The sequence below is a fragment of the Arachis ipaensis genome, chromosome B3 (assembly GCF_059453495.1).
Source record: "Arachis ipaensis isolate K30076 ecotype BB chromosome B3, ASM5945349v1, whole genome shotgun sequence".
Lineage (NCBI taxonomy): Eukaryota > Viridiplantae > Streptophyta > Magnoliopsida > Fabales > Fabaceae > Arachis > Arachis ipaensis.
The window spans coordinates 141,213,621-141,236,189 of NC_142438.1; the positions used below are offsets into that span (position 1 = coordinate 141,213,621).

Below are 22,569 nucleotides of genomic sequence, written 5' to 3' on the forward strand. Positions count from 1 at the left end.
ATATTAAAAATAATGTGTAAATATTCCGAAAGGTAGTAGGGATGAACGGCGAAGCTAAAACCCCCAAAAAGTCCTGAAGCGAGTTGGGGGCGTTACAGCGGAGCTCACTTCAACTGTCTCTGCAACCATGTTACAGAGCTACTTCAGATTCAGACTCACAACCACAACCGCCATGTCCCTCAGGCCTCTCAGGCCCTCTCTTCCTTCCGCCACGTCCCACTTAATTGGCCTCAGGGCCTTTCACCTCCGCCCCACCATAGCCTCTCATCTTCGTCTCCGCCCATGCTCCGTGGCGCCAACCGGGCCGGTTGAGCTGGAATGGAACGACAGGCAGCGCTTCAAGCAGAGAACCGTTGCTCTGCCGTTTTGGCGTCAACGCAACTCCAATTACGGCCGTTTTGCCTACCAAGACTTCTCCAGTGATGATGAATCCGACGTGGAACTTGCCTCTTCACGCTCTCCGGCTCAGCAACAAATGGTTTGTTTCCATTCATAAGGCGACTATCTGTTTTTCATTGCGATACATGAAAGCCACTTAATAAGAGTTATGATATTTTATTTTAGAAAAAAATCAGGTGAATTGAATTTGTTGCAGCCGTGTGTATTCTCTGTACTTGAGTCTTGAAATTCCTCGGTTGAATACAAAGATTTTCCGTAATTCTCAAAGTGATGGAAAAACTTATTTTATGCTTACAGAGAGAGTGCATCTATTTGCTTTGCTGGTGGACTTCAATTTGGATAATCTGATACTTTGCAAGGGGTAAATTTTAATTTATGGATATATTGTTTTGCCTGACAAAGGAAGTTGCTTGCTGGTTGTTAGGGAGAGTCGACTCTTGAAAACATTGATGAGTGGAGATGGAAGCTGACCATGCTTCTTCGCAATAACGAGGAGCAAGAAGTTGTGTCCAGGGAGAAAAAGGACCGGCGTGATTATGAGCAACTTTCAGCTTTAGCTACCAGAATGGATCTATACAGGTACCTTAATGTTATCATTATTTATAGGTTTTCTCAATTCTGTTTGTTAAATTCTGAACAAAATTACCCTGGGCAGCCGACAATATGCAAGAGTTGTTGTCTTTAGTAAAGCACCTCTGCCAAATTACCGCCCTGATTTGGATGATAAGCGTCCACAAAGAGAGGTATCACATTGCATTGATGTTTTCTGTTCTTTTCCTTTTATTTATGCACTAAGAGTTATTAACAAACACCAGCCTTATTAATTGTTTTAACACTTTAAAAAGTTGTGATGTTTGGTAAATTCTTTATCCTCTTGCATGTTCATGCTCTGATTGACTGATTTTTCTGTGCTCTTGCAGGTAATCTTACCTTTTGGTGTTCATAGAGAAGTAGATACTCATCTCCGTGCCCATCTTTCACAAAAGCCTACAAAAAGGCTAGGTTCTTTTGATGATTCTTTGCATAGATCAAGTGATGCTGGAAGTATTCACACCAATGACGGGATTTATGAGAAGCCAGTGCCTAGGATCCATAATTCTGTTGTCAAGGAGAAAATCCTTCAGCGAAGAAGTTTGGAACTGCGTAATAAGCAAGAGGATTGGCAGGTTTATTAACCCTATCTAAATTGCATCTTATTTGCCAGTATATTCTTAGTTGGCATTTAAAGAGTGTTGCGTGTTCTTTTTTGAATATCTTCCAGTATTTAATTTGTGGATTTTGGGTTCCGGCAATAAAAACATTTTTATTGCTGGTTCAATTCAAGTCTCATTCGTATTGTGAGTGCAACTTTACGAAATCTAAGTACAATTAACGACCTTATTGGTCTAGCCCTGATCGTTATTGTAATAATGATATCTATTATGTTTGAATACATTTTTAATGAGTAATAGTTCTTATATTAACAAATTTAAAAAGTTGTTTGTTTCATTGTAGTTCTTTTGACTGGAGTGTAATGAGCAATAGTTGAATATTCTAGATGTTTGTGAGTTTTGATTCATGTTATCTGGTTTCTGAGCTTGATGACTTATGATTTGAGATGTTTGTTGATCTTCTCTATCTGTGAAAATTTGTGTGTATAAATGTCCTTGTACAATTTTAGCTTTTAGAAATTTATAACAGATGCTGGTTTATCCGTAGGGGTCTCCTGACGGGCAAAGGATGCTCGAATTTCGTAGAAGTCTTCCTGCATTCAAAGAGAAAGATGCATTTTTGAAAGTCATTTCAGATAATCAGGTGAAAAGGGAAAAATGTATCCCATGTGTTATGTAATGCTGTCACTGTCATATTACAATTTTTTCTGAGATTCATGCTTTGTTAGCACTGGAACCACAGTTACAAATTTAGTTTAGGGCTGTGAAGTGAGTAATGACTTGTAACAATGCAGCTATCCGTGATCGATTGTATGACTGTGACACGTTTGGAGAGGCATAGACACTGGAACATACATTTCTGGACAACATACCTAATAGAGACTAATTTAGTTGTATAAGGTGCTATCAATCAGATCATGAATGGATGATATTCAATCTGATCAGAAAAATTTACCACAATAAAATACTCTGAATCATGTAGTGTTTTTTTTTTTTTTTAAAATGTTATAGAGGTTAGTTATCAAATTGGCACAAGTTATAATTTCTTAGCAAGCTATAATTCAGAATTCGTGACATAAGTTGCAAATTTTTTTCTTATGTAGGACCATTTATTGCTGAGACTATGAATCCTGATATGCTTTTATTGAATGATAGTTTATATTAATTGGTGTTATTAATGAAAATTTGCAGGTCATTGTTGTCTCAGGTGAAACTGGTTGTGGTAAGACCACACAACTTCCCCAGTACATACTAGAATCTGAGATTGAAGCTGGACGTGGTGCTGGATGTAACATAATTTGTACTCAGCCTAGAAGAATATCTGCTATGTCTGTTTCTGAAAGAGTTGCAGCAGAACGTGGGGAGAAATTGGGAGAATCTGTTAGTTTGTGAATCTTTTGGGCTTTCTCGTTCTTGAAGTATCTGTTATACTTATGACTACTTATTAACTTATATTATCTAATTTGTCCTTCTGAAGGTTGGCTACAAAGTTCGGTTGGAGGGTATGAAAGGAAGGGATACTCGTCTTCTTTTTTGTACCACAGGTGTATTATTGAGGAGACTACTAGTGGATAGGACTCTAAATGGTGTAACTCATGTTGTTGTTGATGAAATTCATGAACGCGGAATGAATGAAGGTAGCCATATATAACATGTATATTCCAGTGTTGTTGATTGCGATACAAGTTTACTTACCACTGGTTTTCACTTTTGTCAGATTTTCTTTTGATTGTCCTGAAGGAGCTTCTTCCTCGCCGTCCTGATTTGAGATTAATTTTGATGAGTGCAACCTTAAATGCTGAGCTTTTCTCTTCCTACTTTGATGGTGCTCCAACTATGCACATTCCTGTAAGCTCCAGACACAAACAGCTTATACCATATTCACTTTCTCTAAAAAAAGTTCGTTTATAAAATAGAGACAGCTCTTTTTTCAGTCAGGTCTCAGTAGTAGTTGCTTGTTAAATATTTCACGAAGTGTCATGCATAGATTTCTCATTTTGCTTATAGTTATCTTTAAAAATACCCTTCTCCTTTTGATTTTATGGCCTGTGAAATTATAGGGTTTTACATATCCAGTCCGAGCACGTTTTCTGGAGGATATTCTGGAAGTGACTGGATATCGGTTGAATCCTTATAATCAAATTGATGACTATGGTCAAGAAAAAACATGGAAAATGCAGAAACAAGCTCTAGCTTTCCGGAAAAGAAAGAGCCAAATTGCTTCTGCTGTTGAGGTGCGTAACTTGCTGTAACATTCTTGCTTTTTTAGCTATTCTTTTTGGGCTAATTCTGTTCATTTCTCTGAGTTTGTTTAGGATGCACTAGAAGTTGCAGACTTCAATGGATATAGTCTACGCACTCGGGAGTCATTGTCCTGCTGGTGCCCTGACTCACTTGGTTTTAACCTTATTGAACATGTGCTTTCTCACATTGTCAAGAATGAAAGGCCAGGTGCTGTTTTGGTTTTTATGACTGGGTGGGATGACATAAACTCCTTGAAGGATAAGCTCCAAACTCATCCTTTGTTAGGAGATCCCAGCCGTGTCTTGCTTCTTGCATGTCATGGATCCATGGCCAGCACTGAGCAGGTAATGTTCATAGTAATAGGCTGGAAAGAAGCCAGCAAAAACAGTTTCCACAGTCTAGTTTGCGATTTAATTCAAGATATCAAAGTGCTATATAGTTCCCCTCATAAGCTTATTGAGGGTAAATATTGTATTAAAAATGGGTTGTTTCTTTTACTGGCTGTGGGGAACATTTTTTTTTTTCAGATTATTTGATTGTAGAAGGGGAGATATTTCAAAATGCAACTTGGAATCAAGAGTCTTGTAGAGCATGAATTTAATCTCATCCATTTACTGCTGCAATTGCGTATCTAAGGGACTTACTTTGTCACGCTTGCATTTATTTTGCTGCGGAAGATGGGGGAGTGTTGGATTTCATGTCATATTGAAGCGATTAACAATAACATCTGTGTGTCACCTTACATTTCTAGTCATATTTATGCATAGCAATGTATTTTCTTAAAATTTTGTTTGCTTTCCTGTTTTTTCTTTTCTTCTGCAGAGGTTGATATTTGAAAACCCTGAAGGTGGGGTGAGGAAAATTGTTCTGGCAACTAATATGGCTGAGACTAGTATTACCATCAATGATGTTGTCTTTGTGGTTGATTGTGGTAAAGCTAAAGAGACATCATATGATGCACTAAACAACACACCTTGTTTACTTCCATCTTGGATATCAAAAGCTGCTGCCCGGCAGGTATTTTTTTATTGTTTATTTAATTTTGTGGATATTGATTATTTACCCCTTTGAGGTTGAACATTGTCAGATTAAACTGGCTAAGGAAGACCTAGAAAAATTGAGAACAATGTTAGAAAAACCGTTGATCCGTATTTTTTCCTGAAATTTTGGTTTTTCATCGGGTAATAGGATCAGGATCAGCTGTATTTTCTTTACAACAAAAATCTAATAAGGTTAGATTGTAAATAATGTGTCAATTGGAACAGATGGAATTGTTGCTGTCACATGCATAGACATTCTTGTATAGTTTAGCTAACATACAGATGTGTATAGATTCACAATGTTTGATACTTTCGAAATTACTTCTTGTTATGAAGTATATGGATTTGCTTATTTCGGTTGCTTAAAAGGTTTCAATTTCTTTTCTTTAGAGAAGAGGAAGGGCTGGTCGTGTTCAACCTGGTGAATGCTACCATCTATATCCCAGATGTGTTTATGATGCTTTTGCTGATTATCAATTACCAGAACTTTTGAGAACACCTTTGCAGTCCTTATGTTTGCAAATCAAAAGTTTACAACTTGGAAGCATATCTGAATTCTTAGCTAGAGCTCTCCAGCCACCAGAGCCGCTATCGGTAAAAATTCATTGTGCATATTTTTGGAACTTGTGCTGAAATACGATGGTTGTTAATTAACTTCGTTACCAGTGACTTGTATACATAAATTTTAATACATGTTCAACTTATATAAGTTTTATTTTATTTAATTAATTGTATTGTCAATTAATTTGATTCTGCAGGTTCAAAATGCTGTTGAGTATCTGAAGATTATTGGGGCCTTGGATGACAATGAAAATTTGACAGTTCTAGGTAGAAGAACTAGTACTTTATTGTTTCTTGCTCTCAACTTCCCTTCCCATTTATTCTTCCAACAAAGTTTCTCCTGTCATGGGTTTATCCAAGCTCTTCTTTTTTAATATTACATTTAGCTATATAAGACAACTGCTGATATTGTCATATTGATTTGTTACTTTCCAGGGCGCAAGTTGTCAATGCTTCCTGTTGAGCCCAAACTCGGCAAAATGCTCATTCTCGGCGCTATCTTCAACTGTTTGGATCCCATAATGACTGTTGTTGCTGGTCTTAGTGTAAGGGATCCATTTGTGATGCCGGCTGACAAGAAGGATGTAAGTCACCATGACTATCGTTTTCCCTTGACATTGGATGTAAATCTTGCTAGAAAAATAGTGGATTTTATCATTTTTTATGTTATCATGTGATGACATCACTTGTTTTTTGGAATATTAATATTGGAACTAAAGTTTAACAATATAATCTGATTAAGTATGTTGGACCTATCAAGTACCAAGCATGCTCTCTGGTAGAGCATATTAATGTTGAGTAAAAATGGCTTCTATTGATTCCTTTTTAGCTCAAATATTATCACTAATTTATCAAGCAGGATTAAAATAATCAATATGCTATGTGTGAGGCAGAAAAGGCTTAACTTTGTATTTAATTGTTTTATATGCATGTTTCATACAGCTTGCAGAGTCTGCTAAGGCCCAGTTTTCTGCTCGAGACTATAGTGATCATCTTGCACTTGTCCGAGCTTATGAGGGTTGGAAAGAGGCTGAAGCTCAGCAAGCTGGCTATGAGTACTGTTGGCGAAATTTTCTTTCTTCTCAAACACTTAGGGCCATTGACTCTCTTAGAAAGCAATTCTTTTACTTGCTTAAAGATATTGGGTTGGTTGATCACAATTCTGAGACCTACAGTAGATTGAGTCCTGAGGAGCATCTTGTCCGAGCAGTCATCTGTGCGGGTTTGTTTCCTGGAGTATCATCTGTTGTGGTAATCTCTTGTTTATGTTAATTCTACTTCAGTTTCCAATTTTCACTCTTCTTTTTCCCCCCTGGCTTTCCATGTGTGTCAGTGTTTACTTTGGTCCATCCATATGCGTCAGTGTGTGTATTGTACTGCTCCAACATCTGCAGAATCCATTTTCTAATTCTATTAATGGTATTTTCATTAAACAAACATGCCTGAGTGACACACATATACACAAATAGGAGGTGTATGGGATTCCTTACAATTGTGCTCCCTCTTAGTTTGTACTCAGTTTTCCTGTTGATATGGGCTGTTGTTTCAAGGACATATAAACAACAGACGATAGCACGGGGAGTTGATCCCATCAATTCAAAAACTCTTGTGATGTGGAATAATACTATCTTATTTATATTTTAGTTATCATTTTATTTTGTAAATGTTGTTGACATGAAGTTGTGCAAATTGTGTTTTGCAGAACAAAGATAAGTCAATAGCACTGAAAACAATGGAGGATGGCCAGGTTCTTCTGTATGGTGTAAGTTTCTCATATATATGTTGTTTTACTAATTCTCATTTTCTTATAACCCAGTTTTTTTTATTGGATTAAAGTATAATTCACCCAAGTTCTAATAGTTTAATTTTGGGTTTCTATTATCTTTTGGTTCTGTGCTGTCTAGAACTCTGTAAATGGTAGTGTACCCAAGATTCCATACCCATGGTTGGTGTTTAATGAAAAGGTGAAAGTGAATGCTGTATTCCTTAGGGATTCGACTGGTATATCCGATTCAGTGCTGCTCTTATTTGGTGGGAATGTATCCAGAGGTGGACTGGTAAGTTATAGCTTATTTCCTCAACACTTTTCACAGATCAGTTGTTCTTTATCGTATATGTACCAGTTGTTTCCTTTTGACTGTTTATTGTGGTGCAATTTGTGGTGAGCATATGATTCTTTTGACAGGATGGTCACCTAAAAATGTTGGGAGGTTATTTGGAATTTTTCATGAAACCTGAATTAGCTAACACTTACTTGCGGTTGAAGGGGGAGCTGGAGGAACTGATACAGAAAAAAGTATGTTCAATCCAATTGATCATAGTTTTTATTATATTCCCGCATTTCTCAAATTCTTCCGGCCATTATTCATTTGTGTAAAGACTTATTCTTCATTCAATTTTCAGTCTCTCCAAGTCCATGACATACTTATAATTTACTTTATGCTTTGCATGTTTTGCCAGCTTCTGGATCCCATGTTCGATACACAATCGCATGACGAGCTTCTTTCAGCTGTTAGATTGGTGATATCTGAGGACCACTGTGATGGCAGATTCGTGTTTGGTCGCCGGGCCACACCTGCACCCAAAGTAAAAGAGGCAACAAACTCCAAAAGTAGTGCTGGAGTAGAGGCTGAGAATTTTAAAAACCAGCTTCAGACATTACTTAACAGGGCTGGACATGAAGTGCCAACTTACAAAACAAGGCAACTGAAGAACAACCAATTCCGTTCCACTGTCATTTTTAATGGCTTGGATTTTGTTGGCCAGCCTTGCAGCAACAAGAAACAAGCAGAAAAATCTGCTGCTGCCGAGGCTCTTCTATGGCTGAAGGGTGATATGCATTCTTCACGCGATGTTGCCAGCCATATGTCTGTGCTTTTGAAAAAGAGCAACAAGAAAGATAAGAAAACTTCATCAAAACGTGCTAAGTGGAGCTGACTCAAATCTACAAGATCTCCCTATCCTGGATAGATAATTTTTACATGGTTTTTCACCAAGGAAGAACATGTTCATTTTCAAGGCACTGGTTTCATCTTTCCAGTCACAATTTCAACAGTAAGTGTATGGAACTACTAATGGTGAGGGAACTAGAATCTAGATGTTACAATCTGAGCCCTTGTGCCCTTTTTTAAGATCTGGGAGTACTTGTTCTTGTAAAGGGTGATTCCATCCAGAATCTACCGAGTTTCAAAGCAAAACGGAAAACAGCTCTAGATTGGGAGGCTGAGCAGCTACCGTTCAGACTAAGGACACTAATCTATGCTGATCATGCAGTCTTCCAATTCATTGTTTTTGATGTGGAAGTTGGAAGGCATATCTGTCCACTATTCTTTAAAGTATATTGTAGCTGCTTAGGAAACAGGTTTACATTAATCAAGTTAGCCGATCATCCATTTGAATGAAATGTAGTATATGTATTAAGGGACTTGGTACACCTACAAACAATCTTTTACTTATAATACATTTCGTCTTTATATGGAAAGTAGTCCTGAAGTGAGAAATGTAAAGGGAAAATGCAATTCTTATACCATATTAATATAATGAGGTGGCATTGGTGTTTACTTTTGGATGAAGAACAAATAAGAAAAAGGTCATCTCAGAGAGTATGATTATACATTAATTATTTTTAAACCATTCTCTAAATAAAGAAAAATAGATTAATAGGCAATTAGTCTATAGTTGCTTAAACCAAAGCTTAGTATAATTGCAGAAATTACATGTCGTTCTGCAATGTAATAGACTAACATTACGTTGAATTAATATGAATTTTTAATCAGAATAACATTACGTTGAACTAATATGAATTTTTAATCGTATATTATATTGTATGAGCACTAATGTTAAAATAATTACGTCATTATGTCCATATTTTAGTTCAAACTAGTGTTGCTATCCTTGTGGTGCACAAAATAAATGTGTAAATAATTTACTATTCAAGAATAAAATGTAAAATTTAAGAAGTATAAATGAGGTAAGGTTTACTTTGGTCCCTGGAATCACCAATGATCATTAAAGAAGTCCATAACTTTCGAAAATAAAAAATTGACTCCTGAATTTATAAATTGTGAATCTCTTTTGTCTCTGATTCAACTGTCCATAACACAGTATTGACATGTAATGTTAAAATGTTTGTGTGATAGTTCCAACAATAAGGTGACACGACTAAAATTTCAGCATGATCAAATAGGTGTTTTAAATTGATTAATTAACCCATTTTAGTTATCAGATTTTATACTGGTATTTGACAGAGAAACTAAAATAAGTTCAATTGATTAATTTGGGAAAGCTATTTACTGTTAGAGATGACAGTTGAATTAGAGAGGTAGGAGATTCACAATTTTACAAATTCAGTGACTGATTCAATCATTTTCTAAAGTTGAAACTATTTTAGTGGGAGTTGGGAATTTCAAATACCAAATTGAGTTATATTTCAAGTTCGACTATATGCTATATTTTAGGCGACCAAAAGTCCAAAAGCGAATAGTAAAGAAGACAATGAAGACAAGTGGAATAAGAACATGCATCCATAGAAGGGACAAAGACTCCTAGCAATACACATGGTGCCTCTGGAGATAAATACATAATGGGACGAACCAACCAAAAACATCCAATTGGTTCAGTTAAATAACTCTAAACTTATTATCATTTGCCGTTATTATACATCATGAAGATACTTTGAGGGCAACTCAAAGTCATATTTGACAAGCCATTCGAAACCACCATGAGGAACTTCTTGTATCAAAACTGCATTCTCAGGAAGGAAAACAATGTTAGTGAGGCCAGCTCCATTTAATTCCCAATAGCACATCACAAGAATTCACCACATTTGCAAAGTTTGACATGCTTCCACCAGCTTCCATTACAATCGCCTTGAATCCCATGCTTCTATCCATCTTTGCTATTTCAGCTGTGTTAGTGAATGATCTTGAAAGAATCAAAAGCCTTGGCTGCTGCTTCTTATTCTTATTATTCTCATCTTCACCCTTCTCTCTCAATTTGATTGCATTAACTCTCTTCTGTGAATAAGAGTCTCTCAGAAAACTCCTAAAGTCTTTCATGGAATAAGAGTACTTTTGAGGGTCAATGCTTAGTTCTTTCGGATACCTTTTGAGACCAACATTCACACCTGGGAAGCAGTGCACTTGGTTATCTTTGCCAATGTTCAAGACCTCATAATTGGATAGCTTATTGAGGATTGCTTGGTACTTAGAAATCCACCAAGGACGCATTTCGGACACAACAAATTTAACTTGTCCATTGAATTGTCTAGAAGTCAGAAACAGTGGGATGATGATGTCTGTGAATTCATGGAATTGGTTGCCAATATAGCCTGAAGTAGAGAATACCACAGCTGGAATGCTGTGATGTTGAGTTTTCAGGCAAGATTGTTGTTTCAGGTCTCACAATGTAAACAGAGGAGGATTTTCTGCGGTTCAATTGCAAGAATGATTAGCAGAGTTAGGGTCCGGGTTGCCAATTTTTCGGTCAAACCGGTCAGACCGGTCCGGATTTGATAACCATGCGTGAAAGTTGCTTCCCACCTTCCCTTTATTCATGTGTGTAACATGATATACCGGCCACATTCTCTTCAACCTTTAAGAACCTGACCTTGTTCGCTTGGCTTCAACCCCTGACTATGTCCTTCATAACCTTGTTTTCTAAATCAAAACCCACTTGGGACTCTCATCTTCTTCACCTTCTAACACCATTCTCAACAACCATTTATCACCAAGGCACCCCTCTACTTCTCCTGCTACCAACCCAAACAAAAACAACAGCAGCAGCAACACAACCCCTTTTCAGGCTTCAGTGCTGGTAACAACCTACTTTTTGGGTTACCAAACAACCCCATTAGCCCAATGCAAATTCAAGTTTTTCAGTCTCTCGTGACAGTATCTATGGTGGGTCTGTGTCAAAATCTAAACTTCACTTTCACCTAGTATGAGGAGTGATGGTGCTGGTGACTCTTTTGTTGATGAGCAAGAAATGGGTGATTAACTTTCTTTTCTCAACGGTCACTGAATAATAATGTGGAAGCTGTGGATTCAATTAGGCTTGATTTGGGTCATGGCCTCATGGGTGCTGTCAAAAACAATGGCGATGGCCATTTCTTCCATAGGAGGAGTTACTCGGCTAGTGACGCGTTCTTTAGGATGCCTGATGAAGTGGGAATTGAGTACAAGCCATGTCTTTACTTTGCAAGAGGGTTCTGCAAAAATGGAAGCAACGGCAACTTTGCTCATCATCATGATGACGTGGACAACGCCTGCCATTGTTGATTCTCCAACTGTGGAAGAGCATGGGGCTCTTATGAGTTTAAAGGCTGCACAACATCAAAGATTAATGGCTGCTTCTCAGCTCATGTCTGCTGGTGCTGCACTAACCCCAATGGACAAATAGTCAAATACATTAACTCTTCCATGCTGCTAAGGAATGATCCCTAAAGGTTATGATGCATATATATTTATAAACTTGTTAATGGTAACCATAATGATAGGACTTTTGATACTTGTTCTCTATATCAAATTTTCTTCTTCATATTCATAGACGTGCACCTCACGAAGGAAAAAACTTCAAATTTAAAATAAAGGAGCTGTGCCATATCGAATGGTGTATCTTATTGGGTGAATGTGTTGATACTTGCTCTGTACATCAAGTTTTTTCCGTCATATTAAGTATTTTATTGAGCGAATGTGTTGAATATTTTGAAAAAAATGCTTGATGTAAAGAATAAATATCAACACAATTATCCATCAAGAAATACAATTTAATATACATCTCCTTTATTTTATATTTGATGTTTAAGAATATTTGTCTTTTCAATTCATTGCGATGAATCATATCCAAAAGTTTTCACCTTGAGCTTTTGTATTTAAAAGATTTAAAAAATTTTAAAAATTTAAAAGATGTTTATATTTCTTATGATTTTTTAATAATTTTTTTTGTGTTGTATTTTGTTTATTTTTAAATAAGATATAAAGATATTATTTTATTTTATTTATTTATTTTTATTTTTATTTTTTTTACCTTTGTTCATGTCAGTTTATGTGATGTCTGAGTGTCTCTCTAACAATAAAAAAAATAATTTGTGAAAAATAAATTTTAGGCATTGCAATAATACCACTTTTTATTGTTATTTGAGCTAACATTAGATAGAAAACTAATATTTAAGGTAAAGCGTAGTAATATTAGGATATTTATCACATATTTAGAAAATAATAATATTATTGTAATATTTTTATATATTTTTTGTGATATATGAATATCTTTTAAAAAATGGTAATGACTACAAATTTTAATATTTTTACTTTTGATAATATAAAATATTAAAATTTAAAAATAGAAAAAAAATTAAAAATCATTGTAATTATGGTAAGTTTTAAAATTTAAGACCTTTTTTATAATCTATTAATCTTTATTTTGTTGATGGTTATGTGTTCATACCCTAACTTAGAATGTAAGTCAGGCCCAAATTAAGACAAGAGGATAAATCCAAAAGGATGACCTTCACTTATTTTCGGACTTCCACTAAGAAGTCGGAGTCAACACCAACAGAGCAGTCAATACTTATCCGAGTGATTTACTGTTTCCTTAAATCTTTCACCCACTTCTAGAAAAGAGATCTCAAAAACTCTAAGATAAAGGGACGGTTATCCACCATCAGAAGTAGAACTACTTCAACGGTGATTATTGGATCCTCTCTATAAATACACTGTCTCACCCAGTAAACCTAAGTTCTAATACTCTAAATAACCTGCTTATCCATTTGCTAACTTAAGCATCGAAGTGTCTTTACTGGTACCCGACGGTGATTTTCAAACGTAAACTAAGTCGAAAACGACCTTCTTCTAGTGTTTGGGTCTCTCGTTCAAACCCAGTCATTCGGTTCTAAGTAAGACCGGAACACTATGTTATAGAAAATTTAGCACAGTCTTTCTTAATAATAATTTTAAAAAATTTTAAAAATTAATTAGGATACTCATAATTAACAATACAATTATAAGTACATTTATTTTATTAGATAAAATTAAATCGTTAATTTTAAATTATTTAAAAAAATTAATATAGTAAAAGCAATAATTAAATAACTTGTTATTTTTAAAACATAACATGTTTATTAGCCATAGCCATACAATATCTTTGTTAGAATTCGGTTATTATTACCATCTATTATTTGAAATCATTTTAAAAATAATTTTAAAATTAATTAGACAGTACTCATAATTAATCATACGAATACAAATATATTTATTTTATTAGATTAAATTAAATTATTAATTTAAATTATATTCATCTAAATTTTAAATTAAAAATTTTATAATTTTAAAAGTTTATATTATTTCAAAAAATTGGATAGAATGAAAAACTTAAAATCAAACCATCGTAATACTGTCTTAACTAAAACATTATACCGCGTGTAAAAGAAGCTTTGCACATATTATGGTTAGCTTTTTTAAATTTAAAAAATTTAAATCATTATTTTTTTCAAATCGAATATTTAATTATGAATACAATAATACAAATATCTAATATTATATAGTTAAATCGATACAATAATATATGTATCATTTAAATAATAAATTGTCTATGTCTTACATATTTTAAAAAAATATTTTATTTATTTAATTTAAATATAAAAATTTGCATAATTTCTTCTATTAAATTAGAGGTGTACATGGCCCAAAGATTCGGTCCGGTCCTGAACACTTTAAGGACTAATTTGGTGTGATTTTACCAGGTTTAGGATCGAGTAAGGATCTCAAGAATAGACCCGGTCATTATTTCGGGTCGGGTCCGAGCCATGGCTCGGATCACCCGAAATCGGCCCGGTGGCCCGGTCATCATACATAATTAATATTTTGTGTTATTAGTGATGGATGATGGCTATTCTTATGTGGAATTTAAGTATTGTAAACCTTAATATTTTGTGTTATTAGTTATTATCAGACTATAAGTTAATATTTTATGTTTAAAATGGGGTTAAGTACTGAAATCGTCCTAAGGTTTGGGGTGAAAATCAAAATCGTCCCGACCTTGAGTGGCTATTCTCGCGAGTCGTCGTTGCTCGGTAGATCTGCTGCCTCAAGCTCCGCCGTTCCCTTCTCCTGCTTGTCTGCTGGCACCGCCGTTCTCTTCACTGTGTTGCTGACGTTCTTTCTCTCCCCGAGGCCTGAGTTCTGCCGCTGCTGTCTTGTACTCGAGCTCCGGTGTCGCTGCTGTCCGCGAGTCGTCGTTGCTCGGTGGCATCAGATCTGCTGCCTCAAGCTCCGCCGTTATCTTCTTCTTCTTCTGTGAATTAGATTTTTTGTAGAATTTTTGAATTTTTTGTGAAATTTGTTGTGGAATATCTAAATTTTTTGCTTGGTGATTCTGAATTTGTTGTGGAATATCTGAATTTGTTATGGAATTTATTTTCTTCGTTTGTGAACTGAATTTTTTATAAAACTTCTGAATTTTTTGTGAAATTTGTTGTGGTTGATTCTGTGTTAGTTTTGTTTGATTTTTCCTAACAAGCTGAGCCCTAAGCTGTTGCTACCGTTGCTCCTCTTGTTCCTGCTGCTGAGCATATCTCTACATATAGAGCTGCATTTGCAGGATATTAAAGTAAATCCCAGAAGAATCAGGAAAAATTAATTAAGGTCTATTAAAAAGCAAACTTCTACCTTGCTATAAATTGCTGCTGCTTCTGAGTGTTTTTGATCAGTCCTTGCAATATACTAGGCGCATCTATATTGCTGGAAGTATAAGTCAAATTCAACAAATTGAAACAGCATTGCATCATGAGCATATATATAACAACAGGGTCTTATTAACTTACCAACAGGTCGGTCAACACATTTCCTTCCGCCTGAAATGCCCTGGCAGAAGCATGCAACTGCTTCTTCATCAGATAATCATAGATATACACATCCAGCCTGTTTTATGGGGGATGATTTTTTTATTTTTGTTTAAAGGTAAAATTATTCGAAAAATTTTATTTATGAATAAAAGGACGATTTTATAAAGTTTTGTAACGTTAGAGATGATTTTTTTTTGTCGGGAGACGAATTTGATTTTCATTCCAGACCTTAGGGACGAAAACAGTACTTAACCCTTTAAAATGCATAAGGTTTTAGACTATATAATGCATAATATTGTATTAATTGTATTGATTTAAATATTTAGTGTTATTAGACCATATTAGTATTGATTATAGTTATACTTTAATTTTAGAAAAGAGTTGGTTTTTATTATATTTTTCCAAGTGAATTTTACTATATCAAATAATGGTTGGAGTCTTGAAAATTTGAATATTTTCACATGCTAGCTTATAAGAAGGTATCAAGGTAATGTAATGTTAACGGCCCGATTTTCATCCGGTTTTTACCTGGTATAATCATGGCCCGAAAATGTATAGGTTTCATCGGGTCTAGAGTCGGGTTCGAATCTAATAAATAGGCCCGGTATATATTTCAAATCTGAGTCTAGGTCACATCAAACCCAATTTCACCTGACCCATGCACACCCCTACCTTAAATCACTAGATTAGTATTTAAAATCTGAAAATTACTTAGACTACCATTCCTTTATTTATGTAACACACGTAGTATACTACTTTTCTTTTATTTATATAATTTATAAGTGGATGAGTTTTAAATTTACTTAGTATATTGGTATTCTAATTATTTTAACTGTTGATCTCAATTACAAAAATATATATAATATATATTAATTAAAATTAATGATTAAAATTAATAAAAACACTAATGTTCTAAAAACTTTCTATACAATATACATTATACCTGTCCTCCTACTTCTACTCTATCTTTTGACTTGTAACCAGCATGATTTAACTGCACATTTTTATTTATATATTTTTTGGAGACTACATCTTTATTCATATATGTTATATGATACCTATTTTTCTACTTTTATTTTATATATAAATATAAATCTAACATATTGTGTTGCAACCAGATCTCTTCATACGTCGTTTTCAAACAGATTTATTCTTTCTTATAAAATTTTCATAAACTTTTCGTAAATTTTTTGACTCCACAACTTGTGTAAAAATATATAATTTAGTCCATAGAGGGAGAATACAAAAATAATACTATATGACTATATCTCTGTTAAACCTCAGGTATCCTGTCAGAATAAGTTAAGGTCAGTGATTAAAGAAGTGAAAAGGTAAATATATTTAGAAGATTTTTAATTATAATAAATTTTTTTAATTTTGCTATTGAACTTATTTCAATAATATTTGTTGGTCACGTAAGTGTGTTGACTTTTTTTAGGGTAAAAAGAACTAACCACTAAACCAATGCCTAAAAGAAGTGGCATATAAAAACACTCGAGAAAGTCAACATGCTTACGTGACCAACAAATATTATTGAAATAAGTTTAATGGCGAAATTAAGAAAATTCACTATAATTAAAGGTCCTGCCAAATATATTTACTTTTCCATTTTTTTTAATCACTGACCTTAACTTATTTTGACCGGATACGTGGGGTTCAACAGAGACATAGTATTATTTTCGCATTCTCTCTCCATGGACTAAATTATATGTTTTTACACAAGTGGAGTTAAGAAGTAATTTATGAGAAGTTGATGAGAAATTTATAAAAAAGAAGCTGTTCTGTGTTCCAACACAATAGGATAAGTTTATATATGATACCTATTTTTCTACTTCTATTCTATCTATAAATATAAATCTAACCTATTGTGTTGCAACCAGACCTCTTCATGTCGTTTGAAACCGGTTTGTTCTTTCTTATAAATTTCTTATAAACTTCTCGTAAACTTTTTGACTCCACAACTTGTGTAAAAATATATAATTTAGTCTATGGAGGGAGAATACAAAAATAATACCATATCTCTGTTAAACCTCATATCTAATCAAAATAACTTAAGGTCAGTGATTAAAGAAATGAAAAGGCAAATATATTTAGAAGATTTTTAATTATAGTTAATTTTTTTAATTTTACCATTGAACTTATTTTAATAATATTTGTTAGTCACGTAAGTATGTTGACTTTTTCGAGGGTAAAATAAACTAACTACTAAACCAATGTCTAAAGGAAGTGGCCATATGAAAACACTCGAGAGAGTCAACACGCTTACATGACCAACAAATATTATTAAAATAAGTTTAATAGCGAAATTAAGAAAATTCACTATAATTAAAGTCCTGCTAAATATACATTTTTTTTAATCACTTACCTTAACTAATTTTGACCGAACACGTATGGTATTATTTTGGTATTCTCCCTCTGTGGTCTAAATTATATATTTTTACACAAGTGGAGTCAATAAGTAGTTTATGAGAAGTTTATGAGAAATTTATAAAGAAGAAGTTGTTCTGTGTTCCAACACAATAGGTTAAGTACTTATATATGATACCTATTTTTCTACTTCTATTCTATATATAAATATAAATCTAACCTATTGTGTTGCAACCAGACCTCTTCATACGTCGTTTGAAACCGGTTTATTCTTTCTTATAAATTTTTCATAAACTTTTCGTAAATTTTTTGACTCCACAACTTGTGTAAAAATATATAATTTAGTACATGGAGGGAGAATACAAAAATAATACCATGTCTCTGTTAAACCTCATATCCGGTCAAAATAAGTTAAGGTCATTGATTAAAGAAGTGAAAAGGCAAATATATTTAGAAGATTTTTAATTATAGTGAATTTTTTTATTTTACCATTGAATTTATTTCAATAATATTTGTTGGTCACCTAAGTGTGTTGACTTTTTCGAGGGTAAAAGGAACTAACCACTAAATCAATGCCTAAAGGAAGTGATCATATGAAAACACTCGAGAGAGTCAACACTGACTAACAAATATTATTAAAATAAGTTCAATGGCGAAATTAAAAAAATTCACTATGATTAAAGGTTCTGCCAAATATACATTTTTTTAATCACTGACTTTAATTTATTTTGACCGGACACATGTGGTATTATTTTCGTATTCTCCCTCTGTGGACTAAATTATATGTTTTTACACAAGTGGAATCAAAAAGTTTATGAGAAATTTATGAGAAATTTATAAAGAAGAAGCCGTTCTGTGTTCCAACACAATGGGTTAGGTTTATATATGATACCTATTTTTCTACTTCTATTCTATATATAAATATAAATCTAACCTATTGTGTTGTAATCAGACCTCTTCATATATAGTTCAAAACGGGTTTGTTTTTTTTTTTTTATAAATTTCTCATAAACTTCTTGTAAACTTTTCGACTCCACAATTTGTGTAAAAACATATAATTTAGTCAATGGAGGGAGAATACACAAATAATACCATGTCTCTGTTAAACCTCACGTATTCAGTCAAAATAAGTTAAGGTCAGTGATTAAAAACGTAAAAAGGCAAATATATTTAGAAAATTTTTAATTATAGTGAATTTTTTTAATTTTACCATCGAACTTATTTCAATAATATTTATTGGTCACGTACTGTGTTGACTTTTTGGAGTGTAAAAGGAACTTACCACTAAACCAATGCCTAAAGAAAGTGGCCATATGAAACACTCGAGAGAGTCAACATGCTTACGTGACCAACAAATATTATTGAAATAAATTTAATGGCTAAATTAAGAAAATCACTATAATTAAAGGTCCTCCCAAATATATTTGCTTTTTCATTTTTTTTAATCACTAAACCTTAACTTATTTTCACCGGACACGTGAACGTGAGGTTCAACATAAACATAGTATTATTTTCGTATTCTTCCTCTATGGACTAAATTATATGTTTTTACACAAGTGGAGTCAAGAAGTTTATGTGAGATTTATAAAGAAGAAGCCGTTCTGTGTTCCAACACAATAGGTTAGGTTTATATATGATACCTATTTTTCTACTTCTATTCTATATATAAATATAAATCTAACCGATTGTGTTGCAACCAGACCTCTTCATACGTCGTTTTTGAAACGGATTTTTTCTTTTTTATAAATTTCTCATTAACTTCTCGTATGAAGAGGTCTGGTTGCAACACAATCGGTTAGATTTATATTTATATATAGAATAGAAGTAGAAAAATAGGTATCATATATAAACCTAACTTATTGTGTTGGAACACAGAACGACTTCTTCTTTATAAATCTCTCATAAACTTTTTGACTCCACAACTTGTGTAAAAACATATAATTAATCCATGGAGGGAGAATACAAAAACAATACCATGTCTCTGTTAAACCTCACGTATCCGGTCAAAATAAGTTAAGGTCGGTGATTAAAGAAGTGAAAAGGCAAATATATTTAGAAGATTTTTAATTATAGTAAATTTTTTAAATTTTGTCATGGAACTTATTTCAATAATATTTGTTGGTGACGTAAGTGTGTTGACTTTTTCGAGTATAAAAAGAACTAACTACTAAACCAATGCCTAAAGGAAGTGGCTATATGGAAATACTCGAGAGAGTCAACACGCTTATATGACCAACAAATATTGTTGAAATAAGTCAATGACGAAATTAAAAAAATTCACTATAATTAAAGGTCCTATTTAATATATTTGCTTTTTCATTTTTTTAATCACTAACCTTAACTTATTTTGACCGGATACGTGAGGTTTAAGAGAGACATAATATTATTTTAGTATTCCCCCTCCATGGACTAAATTATATGTTTTTACACAAGTGAAGTCAAAAAGTTTATGAGAAATTTATAAAGAAGAAGTCGTTCTATGTTCTAACACAATAAGTTAGGTTTATATTTTTATATAGAATAGAAGTAGAAAAATATGTATCATGTAACATACATGAATAAAGATGTGCAGTTAAATCATGCAAAATTATGGGTCAAAAAATAGAGTAAAAGTAGGAGGATAAGTATAATGTATAGTGTATAAAAAAATTTAGAACATTAGTATTTTATTTATCTTAACCATTAATTTTAATTAATATATTATATATATTTTTTAATTGAGATAAACAGTTAAAATAATTAGAAGACTAATAATCTAATATAGACAAATAAAAGAAAAGTAGTATATTATATATGTTACATAAATAAAGGAATGGTGGTCTAAGTAATTTTTAGATTTTAAATACTAATTTAGTAATTTAAGAGAGGAAATTATATAGGTTTTTATATTGAAATTAAATAAATAAAATATTTTTTAAAATATATAAAATGTAGACAATTTATCATTTACCTGCATTCAATATTTTTTGTATATTATTTATCGATTTAACTACAATATTAAATATTCGTATTACTGTATTCATAATTAAATATTCGATTTGAAAAAAATAATAATAATTTAAAGTTTTTAAATTAAAAAAACTAACCATGATATGTGCAAAACTTCTTTTATACGGTGGTATAATGTTTTAGATGAATATAATTTAAATTAATAATTTAATTTAATTTAATAAAATAAATATATTTATATTTGTATGATTAATTATGAGTATTGTCTAATTAACTTTTAAATTATTTTTAAAATGAATTCAAATAATAAATAGTAAGTAATAAACGAATTCTAATAAAGATATTGTATGGCTAGTAAGCATCTTATATTATAAAAATAACAAGTTATCTAATGATTGTTTTTACTATATTAATTTTTTCAAATGATTTAAATTAACGATTTAATTAATTTAATCTAATAAAATAAATATATTTGTAATCGTATGGTTAATTATGAGTATTCTAATTAATTTTAAAATTTTTTAGAATTATTATTAAAAAAAACAATGCTAAACTTCTTATAACATAGCCATCAACAAGATAAAGATTAATAGATCTCTATCCTGGATAGATCATTTTGATGTGAAAGTTGTAAGGCATATCTGTCCACTGTTCTTTAAAGTATATTGTAGCTGCTTAGGAAATAGGTTTACATTAATCAAGTTAGCCGATCATCCATTTGAATGAAATGTAGTATATGTATTAAGGGACTTGGTACACCTACAAACAATCTTTTACTTATAATTCCTTTCGTCTTTATATTGAAAGTAGTCGTGAAGTGAGAAATGTAAAGGGAAAATGCAATTCTTATACCATATTATTAATATAATGAGGTGCCATTGGTGTTTACTTTTGGATGAAGAACAAATAAAGAAAAAGGCAATCTCAGAGAGTATGATTATACATTAATTATTTTTAAACCATTCTCTAAATAAAGAAAAATAGGTTAATAGGCAATTAGTCTATAGTTGCTTAAACCAAAGCTTAGTATAATCCCAGAACTCTCTCCAATATAACAGACTAACATTATGTTGAACCAGAACTAATATGAATTTTTAATCGTATATTATATTGTATGAGCACTAATGTTAAAATAATTACGTTATTATGTCCACATTTTAGTTCAAAATTAGTGTTGCTATCCTTGTGGTGCGCAAAATAAATGTGTAAAAATAATTTACTATCAAGAATAAAATATAAAATTTAAGAAGTATAAATGAGGTAATGTTCATTTTTGGTTCCTAAAATTTTCAATGCTCATTAAAAAAGTTCATGATTTTCGAAAATAAAAAATTGGCTCCTAAATTTATAAATTGGAAATTTCCTTCATCTCTGGTTTAATTGTGGATAACACAATATTGACATGTAGTGTTAAAATATTTGTGTAACAATTATTGTTAAAAAATTGGCTCCTAAATTTATAAATTGGAAATTTCCTTCATCTCTGGTTTAATGGTGGATAACACAATATTGACATGTAGTGTTAAAATATTTGTGTAACAATTCTAACAATAAGGTGACATGACTAAAACTTGAGCATAATTAAATAAATGTTCTAAATTTGATTAATTAAGTCCATTTTAGTTAATTGATTTTATTATTTTATATTGCTATTTGACAGAAAAACTAAAATAAGTTCAATTAATTAATTTGAAATAGCTATTTAATTATATTGAAGTTTAAGTCATATCACTTTACCGTAAGATATGTCACATGAATTAGAGAGGTAGGAGATTTATAAGTTCTGCTGCATATACAAGTTTTTTTGACTTACAAATTATACAAGTTGGCCCAAATCCAACAAAAACAACCCTCACATATACGAGCGTGTAAAAACGCGCCCACTCAACCAATTTCCATAGCGCGCTCACTCACGATTATGAAAGACGGTTCTTCTTCTTTCTCGATCAAAATCCCAACCCTGAAGATTCAAATGACGACGCTCAAAATCTCCCAAGAAACTATCAAAATCGTCACCAAA

At 32.5% G+C, this 22,569-nt stretch overlaps 1 protein-coding gene and 2 pseudogenes across 4 annotated transcripts; 1 reads left to right on the forward strand and 2 right to left on the reverse strand.

Annotated features, from left to right (window-relative positions):
- Positions 1 to 21,412, forward strand: LOC107631776 (DExH-box ATP-dependent RNA helicase DExH3). Of its 4 annotated transcripts, none has more exons than XR_015907236.1 (20): positions 3 to 478; positions 824 to 978; positions 1,055 to 1,142; positions 1,320 to 1,565; positions 2,098 to 2,193; positions 2,742 to 2,930; positions 3,028 to 3,187; positions 3,268 to 3,398; positions 3,611 to 3,784; positions 3,866 to 4,138; positions 4,617 to 4,811; positions 5,225 to 5,428; positions 5,593 to 5,662; positions 5,831 to 5,979; positions 6,338 to 6,646; positions 7,098 to 7,157; positions 7,300 to 7,452; positions 7,581 to 7,691; positions 7,856 to 8,756; positions 21,236 to 21,412. XR_015907236.1 is itself a non-coding variant. In XM_088508249.1 (19 exons), exons 2-19 carry the CDS (start codon positions 872 to 874, stop codon positions 8,330 to 8,332), a joined length of 3,192 nt encoding a protein of 1,063 aa, XP_088364375.1. In that variant the 5' UTR covers positions 1 to 478; positions 697 to 871; the 3' UTR covers positions 8,333 to 8,876. The 4 variants fall into 4 exon arrangements, 2 of the variants coding, with proteins under 2 accessions (XP_088364375.1, XP_016190810.2); XR_015907237.1 differs by having other exon boundaries at positions 48 to 478; positions 697 to 978; XM_088508249.1 differs by lacking the exon at positions 21,236 to 21,412 and having other exon boundaries at positions 1 to 478; positions 697 to 978; positions 7,856 to 8,876.
- On the reverse strand, positions 10,050 to 11,246 carry LOC107633920 (alpha-1,3-arabinosyltransferase XAT3-like; annotated as a pseudogene).
- Positions 14,477 to 22,569, reverse strand: part of LOC107633919 (alpha-1,3-arabinosyltransferase XAT3-like) — a 20,185-nt pseudogene continuing 12,092 nt past the window's right edge.